Here is a 14029-nt window from a genome sequence, read left to right as displayed (position 1 = left end):
TTCTAAAGTTAGAATCAAGCAATTTTAAATGTTCACTTCCCCCAAGTTTACAGATGATACATGATGCATCCTCAGTTAACAGGTTTCAGATTTATTCTCAACTCACTTGAAACAAAAACTAAGCCATATGCTCATTCAAACAGTTATGTCTGAGGATATTTAAATCCCAAATGCTTCACAAAACAAGTAACCAGAATACAGAGAATAAAGACATACAGAGTATATTGATGTGTAATTACATTTATGAATTTTAGAATTTTACCACTACAAAATTGTCATACAGGCATTGAAAGTTGTTACATCAGTGGTTAGAAAACATTTTTTTAATCCTTGCTCTGTGACTCTAGTATTATATCTAATTGTAAAATTCACAGGCCTGGATAGAGACATGGTAATGTTAGCTGCGGAGGTTGTTTTCAAAGCACTGTCTCTATGTTTTTCACACTACTTCCTCTGAAGAAGGAAGTCTAAATACAGACAGAAGTATTGCATCTAGAGTTTATTACTACTAATGTTTGTCATCCCTTCTGATCAGTTTGTAGAACACATGCGAACAGGTGAACCATATTACATATTCCATATTACAGATAATTCCTCCTAGGTATTAAAGCTAACATTGCCCATTTTAAATTTGTTCTTAACACTAAAGAAAATATCTATAGAAGTCAGCAGTTCTCTCAGTAGATAGATATTGACCTCTTACAAGCTACAGAAAGTGTACATGTGGGCTAGGAGTGCTCAAGTCTTCCTTTCTTCAGATCTGATCTATCCTGAAAAATTAACATCAACACAAATGAAGTTTTTAAACTGAGTTTAGCATTAAAGTTACCATTAATTTTGCATGTAAATACACATTTGCTTACATTAAATTCCGAAAAAGTAAACTGACTAAAAGAGTCATACTGAACAATGAAATATATTAACTTGCAACACCCACTGAGAGCAAGTCCCTAAGTTTAATTAGGGATGGGGAGAAAAAGGGAGAAGTACATAGTTCTAAACTAATCAACAAATTAATGTTGTACTTTATTTTCTCTTAAGGAGCCCCAAATAAAGTCCTATAAAACCACTCCAAGATTATTTCTCACAAAAGCTAAGAGATCTGTATTGAACAAGATCTTCTTTTTAAAGACTAATAAACATCCCCACAGTTCAAGGTTTAATTACATTCTTGGCTTATAACAGCACGTATTCATCACCTTCTCTGTTTGCTTGGTCACTTTTCGTACTTATCCTTTGTGTGCCGGCTCCTGTTCCGGTACCTAGGAGGAGAATAGCTGACTCTTCTTCTGGCCTGAAAGCTGGGTGTGTAAGGATAAGTTCTATGTTTCTTTGGTTTTTCTTCTTTCCTGCTCTCACTTGGCTCAGGCGGTTTACTGTCCTCCTCCTGTTCGTGTTCTTCGTCTTGCTCTTTTTGGGAGGGTAACGTGTTCTTAATAGTATTAATAAGAAATCTTTTATTTGTACCTGCAAGAGGGCACTTCATCCTGTAAAGACATTTCAAAGTAATCATAAAACAACATCTTAACACAAATATAAAAGTTCCACATGAGAATTCCCCACAATTTTTAGAAAGATTCAAGTTTGTGGTTTTGGCTTTCCTTGCATGCCACCTAGTGTAAACTCTGAGTACAGGAAAAGACATGCAGGATGTTCCCATTCCCCTTTTCTCATAGTCTTAAGGCTGGAAACAGAATGGTTGTGTTACTTTAATAAGGAGGAAATACAGATTAGAGAAAAAAGATGTGGAGACTGAAGCTTATGTTACATTCTATATATGTGGACTTGCATAGTTCATATTAGAAATTATTTGTCAATGCTTAAATTATCTGATTTTTTAATAATAATATATCCCAAGTCTGAGGGGAAAGGGCTGCAAGATCATGTTTTACACATTCAGTGTAGTTTATTTAATGAATTGAGAAATTTAGAAAGTAAAAGGCATTTTTGCATTAGGAACCATCAAGCAGTTATAGCAATAAAATAGATAGGCTATTGAAGTGTTTAACTTAGATTTGGGAAATGTCTTTCAAAAGAAATGTTTATTTTTCAAAAAACCCAAGATATCAATCCCTTTTTTTCCCTTTTATGTTTATAATCTTACCAATTTTTCTTTTTATCAGCTAGTTTTATTAACTAAATATTTTGCACTTATTTCATTCCTCTCGCTAGGATTAACTCTTTACAATCTTTTATTCCCTATATGTATCATCTACTAACACATGCATTGAATAAAACTGAGATTGTTCAGTATCTGATTTAGATTTTTTTTTCTGCTGTAAAAATTTCTGAGATTTGTTTTACCCTTGTGAGTTGCACTGACATTTTTCTCTTTCTTTGTTTAGAGTTCATGTGCAGGTTGAAAACCTTCAAAAAATTTCTCTACAAGTTGATTCAGTAGATGGCACTCTGTCCTCTAATTGTCAATGAATGACCCAGAATCATGTTAGGGACCACAGTGCTGTTGGAGGCAGAATGTTTTGTATGAAATATAAGAAATACATGCTGATCATTTGCGGTCATTCAGAGCCTATGCCTATTTCTGGGAAATTAGGGCTACTAAACCCCACTGTACAGGGGAGATTATTACTGTGCAGCTCCAGTCTGTACATCTAGCATCCTCCCTTAATTTCAACTGGATACAGTATTCATTCTTGTCCCACAGGAATTTGCATAGCACTGCTAAACAGTTATCAAGCTTCACTCCAATGGTGGTTTCATTTCTGTATTTAAAGAAATGATTTATATAGAATACATGATGATATGTGGTGATATAAATGTTTGATTGGCAAGAGTTATGGATAATTACTCTTGAAGTAAAGCCTCAAGGGAATTATGCAGGTCATTCCAGAAGAGTTCCAATAAAAGAGTTATGCCACAACATCTATTTTCTGTGATTTACAGAATAGATCATTTTAGCTGCATGTAAATCTGGGATCTTTCAGCCGCACAAGTCCAGATGAATGAGAAAATGGAGTACAAATAACTTCTAAGAAGTTATTTAAAATAGCTGTTCTATAAATCAGGGTAGAAAGATTTAGACATTAAGGATCCGATTTTGAAAGGCATTTAGGAATTGTGGTGCTTGATGTTGCAACGCCTAACTGATTTAGTAACCTGAATCTAATTTTTGAAAGGGATTTAGGCACCTAGGAACCTGAATTCCTATGGGATTTAGGTTCTTAAATGCCTAAATCACTTTTGGAAATGAGATTTAGGCTCCTAAATCATTTAGGCATTGCAAGGCCAAGCACTGCAATGCCTAAATACCTTAAAAAACCTGGGATTCATTGTTTAAGTGACTGGAAAGGTAGGTTTACTAGTTTTCCAATATGATAGGGCTTCCATTTCAAACTCCTAACACTCAGGGAATGTTTTGACAGATATGCTGGGACACAAGATAAATTCAGAAGTACTGAATAACACAGAACAGTAAGCATTTGCTTTATTGTGTGAACCATACTTCTGTCCTGACTGAATGGCTTCTCAATGCAGGTGGGAATGAGGACCAAGATCAGACATGTTCAAAGAGATTTGGATTGAGTTAACCAACCTTCCTGAGAGAATGGGGAATAAGCCAAAGGACAGAAAGAGAAGTAAACAAAGAACAAGTTTGGGCAGATAATATACGTTTTCAAGAGTGGGAGTGGGGTGGTTGTCTGTTTTCCTTTACAAAGAGCCTGTCTTTGGTATAAAACAGCCAGACAGCTTCTGGAAAGACAAGACTTTATGGAAGCATTCGCACAGACTGGAAGGACAAGTTACGATAGCTGACAAGGCTAGGCCTGAATGATCAAGCTCAGAATTTTTTCCAACATGTTGGAAAACTTACCACCAGCTTTAAACCTTTGTGCCTTACGCTTCTTAAACTATTAGGGCAGCTTTTTGCAGCCTGTGCCCAGATGAAAACTTTAAATGCTTTGCATGTGTCTGTTTGCGTTAGCTTTTTATTATTATTTTTAAGCAAATGTACAGTTTTAGCACTGATGTGCATGGCACAATACGAGGCAAGACAGTCCCTGCCTTTATAAAACAATCTCCTTAAATAAATAGCATCTTGTTTAACTGTTTGTTTTTGATGGTACAGTGGCTGCCTGCACAACATTGAGAATGAAGGGAACAGTCCTCTGTGGAGGAAAACTGATGGTGAAACAGGAGTCATGGGCTGGGGTCTGTGCTGGCATGAAGTGAGCCCTCAGAGCTTAGCAGCAGAGGGGAAAAAATAACTCATTACAGTGAGATAACAATCTTTAGGTTTTAGTGATCTAGGAGTAAATGGAGCAAATCATCATCTTCAAGACAGTATTCCCTGCTCTTTCTTAATCCAGTCCAGGCTCCTGCCATGCTAAGATACTGAAGAGAGGGAGAATAAAAGCATTTGATGTACATACTTTTTACTTTTTAAAATGGTGGTAGTTTGAATATGAACAGTTTGGACTGCTCAAGTAGGACAGAAAAGATGGACTAGTGGGCAGTATGCATGGGAAATGGTCAGATGTGCAAATTTAAGGTAGTTTATTCCCTAGTTACACAAATAAAGGGATTTTTTCCATTTCATCAGCAGATGTTGGTACATTTATTATACTCTCACGTGGTGGCGATATCCATATTACATTCTAACTTTGACCACATCACCTGCAATCTCCCTCATGTATTGCGATATTCTAAACCTCTGCTTCAAACAGTCTCAAATTTTTCATGTCTCCTTATCTCCCTCAAAAATGCAACTCTCCATCTCCCCAAAATTACATTGGAGGCGGACAGTAATATTCAGTCCTGGACCAGTACCTTTCCTGGTCTGGATACCTTATGACAATGCTGCAAAACTAGAGATGGAAGTATTATTCCATCTCTAGAAAGGAAATGGAAAGAAATGATTCTTCTAGCACCAGAAAGTTTCAAGACCACTGGATACTATAGTCAAGACATTTTTATGTCTACAAATAGCTATTTTAGCTTAATTTTAAGAAGGCATTGTAAATGTCAGTGTTATTTTTCCTCCCCTTCTATACTGGGTGTGTAACTAAACTGGACTCCTAACTAAGGATTATGGCTTTCTGGATGAAAGGAAATAATAAATAATTCCAGGATCACTTCAAAAGTATTTTTATAAAGATGTGTATCATGTACACAGTTGTATTGTGAAAAATAAAGTTTGGGAGTGACCTGTATTACTCACTGGTGGACTTCACCAAGTGTGAGCAATGGTGGGAAAATTTTAGAATGTTTCTTTAGGGTAGACAAGCCTCGTGAGGCAAAAGCCATCGCCTCACTAAGGGCTAGTCTACACTGGCAGCGCTAAAGCACTGCCGCGACAGCACTTTAATGTGCCTTGTGTGGTTGCAGCACAGTGCTGGGAGAGAGCTCTCCCAGCGCTCTAAAAAAACCCCACCTCAACAAGGGGCGTAGCTCCCAGCGCTGGGGCACTGTTTACACTGGCGCTTTATAGCACCGCAACTTGCTGTGCTATGGGGTGTTTTTTCACACCCCTGAGCGAGAAAGTTGCAGCGCTGTTAACTGCCAATGTAGACAAGCCCTTAGTAAAATGGACACTTTTAGCCCTTGCCTTATTGAAGGTCTGATCCACAGAAGTCGATGGAAATCGTGTCTTTGACTTCAAATGATGCAGGATGGCAAATATGCATTTTCTACAAGACAGAGCATTTTACTGCTGACTAGCAAACAGTTCCACAGAATGGAATTTGTGCTTATTGTTTTTCATTTAAAAAAACCCTAGGAGCTTAAAAATATTAAAAAACATTAAAGTTTCAAAGTGAAGTATGCATAAAGCACGGGTTCTCTGGTACGTGGGGTAACGTATGTGAACATATAATAAAGTGTGCCTGATTTACAGTCCATTACACCACTTTTACTCCACAATATCAATGTGATTGTATGTTTTTAAAAGTATTGTGTTTTTAAAAACATATTGTGTATGTTCCCAGAGTCTAAAATGAATGCATATTTTATAAATCTAAAAATAAGTTACCTTAAACACAAGATGATAGCTTCATAATAGGAACAAAAATCATGCCTCTGGTCTTGTGGGTTTAAGTCAAAAGCGTAATGGCATTTTAATATTTGTAGTCCAACTGTTACACATCCTAATAAGCAACGAGCCACCTTCCTTTTCAAACTAATATCTGCCAAACAACTGCAGATGAATAGTAGCATTGCATTCCAGAGCATGGTGGTACTTCCTGTTTGTAAAACTGATTAAGACACTGGGCCAGGACAGTCTAATCACTTTGACTTAGCAACAGGCACCCTGTGTATTGCATTTCTATGTGGAGCATAGGAACACTCATTCACTGCAACTGTAGGCTTGAACTTAGAGAGGAGAAATAGGATAGGGACAAGCAGCAATCAAAACAAACAACAACAACAGGAATGATCTCAAAGCATTCCTGTTTTAGCCCCAAGTTTGGTATCCTACAATGTTTCTGACTAAGGATTTCTATTTAGTATTAAATAGAAAATAGCGTATAGACACAGAACAGGAATTATTTAAGGTTGCGCTAAGAGTATAGTTAGAAGTACAGACATGAAATGATCTTTTTCTTCTTTCTGCCCCTTCCCCAACTGTTCTCTTGTAACACATCCAGCTGTACAGATTTGCTCAAAACTAAGGGTTTGTCTACACAGAGTTTTCATACCTCTTTGACTATGATCTGTCTACACTACAGGCGTTCTAGCAACAGAGCTATGACACTGTAGCTCTAGTGTAGGGACAGACTATAGTGACGGAAGGTTTTTCTGTCACTGTAGGAACTCCACCTCCCCGAGTGAAGGTAGCTAGGTGAAGAGAAGCATTCTTCCATTGATCTAGCCGAGTCTACAGTGCATCTACAGTGCTCAAGGGTGTGGATTTTTCATACCCCTGAGCGCCGTAGCTATGTTGATGTAAGTTTTAAGTTTAAACCAGGCCTACAATGGTTTAGAAACAGATGTAGTTAAATTGGTACAACCCCATACTGTGGATACAGTTAGAATCATCTTTATACCAAAATAACTGCATCCCCACTAGAGGGTTGTAGTGCATTACTATTTTGGTATAAAAATCACACTTCTAACCGAAATAGTTAAATTGATATAAATCCCTGTGAGTACACCAGGTCTAAGACTAGGGGTACGTCTACACTTAAAATGCTATAGCAGCAAAGCTGCAGCTGCGTCGTTGTATCGCTTCAGTGTAGACACTACCTATGCTGATAGGAGGGGTTCTCCCACCAGTGAACGAAATTCACTGCCTCAAGAGGCAGTAGCTAGGTCAACAGATGAGTCAAGAATTCTTCTGTTGGCCTAGCAGTGTCTACACCAGGGGTTAGGTCGGCATAGCTACATCTCTCAGGGTTGAGGTTTTTCACACCCAACTGACATTGCTATGCAGATGTAACTTTTAAGTCTAGACCAGGGGTTGGCAACCTTTCAGAAGTGGTGTGCCGAGTCTTCATTTATTCATTCTAATTTAAGGTTTCGCGTGCCAGTAATACATTTTAACATTTTTAGAAGGTCTCTTTCTAGAAGTCTATAATATATAACTAAACTATTGTTGTATGTAAAGTAAATAAGGTTTTTAAAATGTTTAAGAAGCTTCATTTAAAATTAAATTAAAATACAGAGTCCCCTGGACCGGTGGCCAGGACCCGGGCAGTGTGAGTGCCACTGAAAATCAGCTCACATGCCACCTTTGGCATGCGTGCCACAGGTTGCCTACCCCTGGTCTAGACAAACCTATGTGAAAAGACTGATCCCTTTAAGCAAGTTACCACTGTACTTTAACCCATTTGCAGCTACTTTAAAAACAAATCACATGAGAAGCCTACTGGCGGTGTGGTCATACCATTACTTAAGGTGTATAGCTTCCATTTGCGAGAGTCAGGGCTGTCTTGTCTAAAAACGGATTTAAACCGGTTAGAAACTGGTCTCACTAAACTGGTGCAATCTGCATGTGGGAACAGTCTTAAATTTGTTTAAGAGTTCCTGATATCAAAGACATCAAAACCAATTTGAGACAGATGAACCATGCCTCTGATCAAATCACTGAATTTATTGTATTACAATACTATGTGCAGGTACACTTTGAAGGAATAACTATGAAAATTAAAATACTGCTTTTTATTCCAAAATAATGCTATTAATAGTTGTCATAATGCATACTAAAAGTATCAACAATTTTAGCTTTCTTTCCATTAAAATTAATTGGAGGACAATTAAAATCCCCTGGATGTTATTTAAGATTACATTAAAAATCTTGAGCAAAAAAAAACCACCTTCCAAAAGTGTATTTTACTTTGAGTTTATAGACTGTTGTAGTTTAAACAGAAATTTACTGAAAAAGGACAATTTATATTAAAAATATTTGCCGTAAAGTTTGCTATGACATTTGTATTTTTAATCTTAAAAAAAACAAAAAACAAAAAACAATCCAAACCGAGTACAAATATGAACATTTACTGGCCAACATGCAACTACATCTATGTTGAAACTAACTATCAAATATGTCCCAGGCTCATAAATATCTTGATTGAAATTTGATACGGTGACCATTGTGATAAGAACTTGCCACTACAAAAAGTGCCACTTGTACTCCAACTGGTATATGCTGTAAATACTTGGTATGGCAATCTTCACTCAGGCAGAAATTTCTTCAATTTCTACCCTAGTCAGCGGAGTTAAGTTTTTGCATCTCCTGTTATCATGTTTGGAGAAATCTATTTGTAAAGTCAATAAAATAAATGTTTTAATGTTATGCTATTAAAAACTAAAAGTTGGAGATGAAAGCTCTGCCATATGTTAAGTGTAAAGTTTATATGGTTTAATTTTTTGATACTGCTTAGTGTCATTTATTTTTCATTCCATCTATATTTAAAGGTACGGTAAATTTTTTCATTCAATTTGTATCGGAACTTACCAACCCATAGCTCCCATTGTTTCAGCTCTGGTTTTCCCACGCTTTGCCTCTTTAAGAAGCTCTTCTACTGCCTTTCTAGATATGAAAAGGGAAAAAAAAAATATTAAAAACAGATTTATAGACCATTTAAGAAAGAAACTGAACTCTTGGAAGTACTGAAAAGTTGGCTCATATGTTGAAGTGACAATGCCACCAATCTGTGTAAGGTAGCGATTCAAATGGAAGAGGTCGCAACTAGTCATCATTTTCCTTTCATTGTCATAGTCCAAATCTTTACCCAACAAGATAAAAAACAGAAAGGCAACAGTAGCAACAAAATGCATCACTTTACATCTACTCACATTAAAAGCCACCAGTCATTAAAGAAACTGAAGACACATCACTTACATTATTTATTTCAAATTTTAGAGTAAACAACAAGTTTTACTACTCTACAAATACAGTCTGCTCTAGGACATAACACTGGAAAACAATAGTGCTTATCACCAACCTATGAAGTACCCCGTTTAGCGACTTCTCTCAGTGGTCTCATCTATTCTAAGGACTGGTCTATACCTAAAACTTAGGTCAATCTTGCTACATCACTCAGGGCTGTGAAATTTCACAAACCAAACCCCCTACTGTAGGCACAGCTAGGTCGATGGAAGAATTCTTCCTTCAACCTAGTTACCACCTTTCAAAAAGGTGGATTACCTACATCGATGAAGAAAACACTTGGTTTGCTTTCCTGTCCTGCACATGAAGTGCAAGTTGTTGGCTGTGCTGGAGGAAACGACTCTTGGATTGGAGGTGCAAGTTGAGATGTTACTGAGAATCAGAGAAGCTGAGGAGATCATATACAGCAAGGGTTGGGAAACACCATTACCCCAGGTTCTGGGAAGAACAGAGCTGGCCACAAAGGAACTGGGGGGAGGGAGGGAGAGAGAGAGAGAGAGAGAGAGAGTGTGTGTGTGTGTGTGTGTGTGTGTGTGTGTCAGAATGAAGGCCTGGCAGTTCGTAACCACCACAGGCAAGAGGTCATGGTGGCATTCTACATGGCTGTAGACAGAGAAGAATAGGCAGGCTATGGCCACCAGAGAGAAGGAACCAGGAGGAATTCCACACAGCTAGAAGTTTCAAATCAATACCAGGTCCTCAACATGGAAACTATGCAAGATACCTCTCATGATCCAGCAGGCCCAATAGAACAGAGAGATGTACAGGGGAGACAAGTAGATGCCAGCTTGGCCCAACCTGTAAGAAAATCAAGCTTGCCCGCAAAGAGCTTTCTAACGATCCAAGGAAGACAAAATATCCTTAATGGAGAGTCAATACTCAGAAGACTCAAAAGAACATTCTGAAAGGGTCAGGAAGACAACAGGACAGTGTGCTGCCTTCCTGGAGCCAAGACACAAGATGTCAAGAATAATAGGTAGGCAAGGATCCATAAGTGATGATTCATATTGGCATTAATTAATCTCACTGGTAATAGAAGACTAGATGGAATTCCGAAGTATGCTGAGGAGGAAGACTGTCCAAGAGATCTTCTCTGAGATCCTTCCTGTCCCATGAAAAAAGGAAGACAGAAACGAACCACTAGTTACACGGTGTCTTTGGGTTTTGTGGAACATTGGTCCACCTTCTGTGAGGAGAAGGGACTGTATAGTTTGATGGCCTCAACGTCAGTAGAAGGGGAACCAATTTCTTCAGGGACAGGATGGGTAGAGTAGTCAGGAAGGTGTTAAACTAATATCAAAAGGGGAGAGTAAAAAGAGGGAAGATATGAGCAATCAGCACAAAATCGAGATATTCAGAACAAAATTAATCAAGGAACCAAAGAACGTAAAAAGAAGAAATTCTTTAATTGCCTCTACAACAATGTTAGGAGCCTGGGTAACAAACAAGGAATTGGAATTGCTCATTTATGAGAATAAATTCAATCTAGGTGGTATTACTGAAATGTGGTGGGATGACTTACAATATTGGAATGTGAAAAAAAAATCAATGGTTATAACCTATTTAGGAAGGATCGAGTGGGCAAAAGATGAGGGGGAGCAGTACTCTGTGTCAAATATGCATTACTTCTTTCTAAGTCACTAATAACTTGGAAAAAAATTATCTTGAATGATTATGGATCAGGGTCCTAACCAATAAAGCAAAAGATGGGGTATTAGTGTCTGCTACAGAGTACGAAATCACACTAGGGAACAGGCTGACTGCCTCCTTATTCACCTATCTATAATGTGTAGGGAAAAAAACCTGTGAGATCATGGGGGACTTCAATTTGAATGACACGTGGCGATCTTATGCTGCTGGTACTAGAACATCCTGGGAATTTCTAAATACTACATATGATAATTTTCTAACTCGGATGTTGCATCCAACACAGGGGAATTCTATATTAGACCTCAACTTGACAGATAAAGAGGGACTGATCACTAAACTAAAAATTAATGGGAGCTTAGGTACAAGTGATCATGACTTGATCACATTTATAATGTGCAAATAAAATAAAGTCCAGAGCAGGAATACATATATCTGGTATTTGAATAGGGCTAGTTTCACAAAGCTGAAACAATTATAAATCAAATCATCTGGAAGGAAGACCATAATAAAAAATGTGACTGGTAATGGGGAATTGTTTAAGAACACCTTACTAGATGCCCCAAAAGTCACAATGCCACAATCGAGAAAGAAGGCCGTACTGGTTAAAAAAACAACCTGGTTTAGAGGGGATGTGAAGGCAACTCTAAAAAATAAAATATATATAACAAATGGATGAAAGGGGAAGTTGATAGTAATGAATATACATCAGAAGTTAGGAACTGTAGAAAATAGATAAGAGAAGCAAATGGACACAAGGAGAAATCTATGGCCAGCAGTGCTAAGGACAGTAAGTTTTAAAAATATATTAGAAACAAAAAGAATCCTGAAAATGGTATTGGTCCAGTACTAGATGGAAATGATAGAATTATCAATAATAATGCAGAAAAGACAGAAGTGCATTCAATAAATATTTCTGTTCTGTATTTGGGGGGGAAAAAACAGATGAAATAGTCTCATCATATGGTGCTAACACACTTCCAATTCCACTAGTCTCTCCAGATGATGCTAAATAGAAGCTTCTAAAGTTAGACATTTAAATTAGCAGATCCACATAATTTGTATCCAATAGTTTTACAAGAACTGGCAGAGGAGCTTGCTGGACCATTAATGTTGATTTTCATTAAGTATTGGAGCACTGGGGAAGTTCCAGAAGACTGGAAGAAAACTAGTGTTGTGCCAATTTTTAAAAAGGGTAAGTGGGATGACTGGGGTAATTATAGGCATATCAGCCTGACATTGATTCTAGGCAAGATAATGGAGCGGCTGGTACAGGACTGAATTAATAAAGAATTAAAGGAGGGTGGGAAAGTGTCCAACTACAGAGAAAGAAAGGCAGGCCTCCCTAGAAATGTTCAGGAGAGGATTGCAGAGTACCTCCATGAAAGTTTCATCAAGATCTCTCAGGAAGACTCAAGGGACATCCCTGCATACGTAAATAAACTGCACCACATCCCTCCCGCCCCCCACCTAGCTATGGAGAGGAACAAAAGGCAGATACCAACTCTACCTCTCTTGGTTGTACTACTACCTCTTCTAGCACAAGTAAAGTAATGACAAAAGTCAAAAGATGTGTTCTGCTACTTTGGGGGTGCCAACCCTGTTATTGAAAATTTATCTACACACTTACATGAGATCCCTTACCCCCACCACGCTTTACTGGCAGGACTGTGGAGGAGTCAAAAACAGATCCTGGCTCACTGCACAGCTGGATCCACAGGTCGCCTGTCCCCCATACACCTCTTTCTCATCCACCATCTCCTCCTCCCTTTCTCACTGTACACAGCAGGGGCTTGTGATTTGGGCTCCAAGGAGGTATCCACGGGGCAGCTGGGGGTGGTGCTGGGGTCTCCACTGAGCACAGCATGCAGCTCTTTGTAAAAATAGCAGGTCTGCAGCTTGGCACCGGATCATTTGTTGGCCCCCCAGCCTTCTGGTATGCCTGCTGCAGCTCCTTATCATTCATGTGGCACTACTGCTGGTCCCTGTCATAGTCTTTTTCCAAGTTAGAATATATGCCAGAGTGTGGCTACATTGTGGCCTTAGAATGCACCAAAAATGTGGTTTCCCAAGATTAAAGATGTTTCTGCTCACTTCCATCCAGCTATCACAGAAACATTTTACCACATTATAATCATTTCCACCAAGCAACTCTGACATGAAATTCCCTAGCCAGGTCTTCAGAATCAGTCACTAGTATTTATTTATTTATTAAGTATTTCGTGCTCTTTGGCTACATGATACACTGAGGGGAAAAAAATCCCGCCACAAAAGGTTTATGATCTATGTCAGAGACACAAATATGCTGGTGGAGCAAAATGTCTATTTTTTAAAAACTGCAGGTATTTAAATATATATACACACATCACTATTTTCGTTGGAGATTTATTATTGAAAGGCTTTGCAGAAGCAGTGTGGTTTGAGGATTTAAGTATAGGATAACTGAGTGGTGCCCCAGAAGAGGGATATTCTTGTGTCAGACCTCCCACCTGTTGACTTCATAAGTAGAGCATTGTTATAAAGTTCTATACAACACCCCAGCTTCCGGGGTACGATCATCAGTTTGACTTTACCAATACTTTGTTCCTCAATAGTTTGGGGCTAGTTTTTTAAGTAAGTGCACAGTTGTGTGTCTAGTTTACACATGCAATTACCATGATTGTTCATGAAAATTGGGTATTTGCATATGGAAATTGCCATTTGTTTCTAATGCTCATATGCATAAGCAAATACTCAATTTGCAAACAGTTACAACAACTCTATGTGCAAGTCAGGACATGCAATTGTGCATGCACTTTTGTAAATCAATCCCACTGTGTTTCCCAATTATCTTTTGTGTTGTGCTAATGTAACCCTTTTCCATACTATTTCTGTAACATTAACAGAGGGCTATCTTGTGATCCATCTTGCTACTCTTGGCAATCTTAGGGTTACCATACGTCCAGATTTTCCCGGACATGTCCGGCTTTTTGGGACTCAAATCCCAGTCCGGGGGGAAATCCCAAAAAGCCGAACATGTCCGGGAAAATCCGG

The 14029-nt window shown here is 38.3% G+C and overlaps 1 protein-coding gene across 3 annotated transcripts in view; it reads right to left on the bottom strand.

Annotated features, from left to right (window-relative positions):
- Positions 1-265: 265 nt before the first annotated feature.
- LOC112124065 (RNA polymerase I and III subunit D) overlaps positions 266-14029 on the bottom strand; it is a 25441-nt gene continuing 11677 nt past the window's right edge. Inside the window, exons 2-4 of one of the 3 annotated variants that reach the window (XM_026653466.1) lie at positions 8915-8989; positions 1200-1487; positions 266-770 (exon numbers count right to left, since the gene is read on the bottom strand). In XM_026653466.1, the coding sequence (XP_026509251.1) occupies positions 1217-1487; positions 8915-8989 (346 nt within the window). In that variant the 3' untranslated portion in view covers positions 266-770; positions 1200-1216. Of the gene's footprint in view, positions 1488-8914; positions 8990-14029 lie in introns of all 3 variants that reach the window. The other 2 variants (XM_024222626.3, XM_026653467.2) reach the window with 2 other exon arrangements.

The sequence above is a fragment of the Terrapene carolina genome, unplaced genomic scaffold (genome assembly GCF_002925995.2).
Source record: "Terrapene carolina triunguis isolate 2854851 unplaced genomic scaffold, T_m_triunguis-2.0 Scaffold139, whole genome shotgun sequence".
In the NCBI taxonomy this organism is placed as follows: domain Eukaryota; kingdom Metazoa; phylum Chordata; order Testudines; family Emydidae; genus Terrapene; species Terrapene triunguis.
Note: the sequence above shows the minus strand (reverse complement) of the source record. Positions and strands in the feature narration are given on the sequence as shown.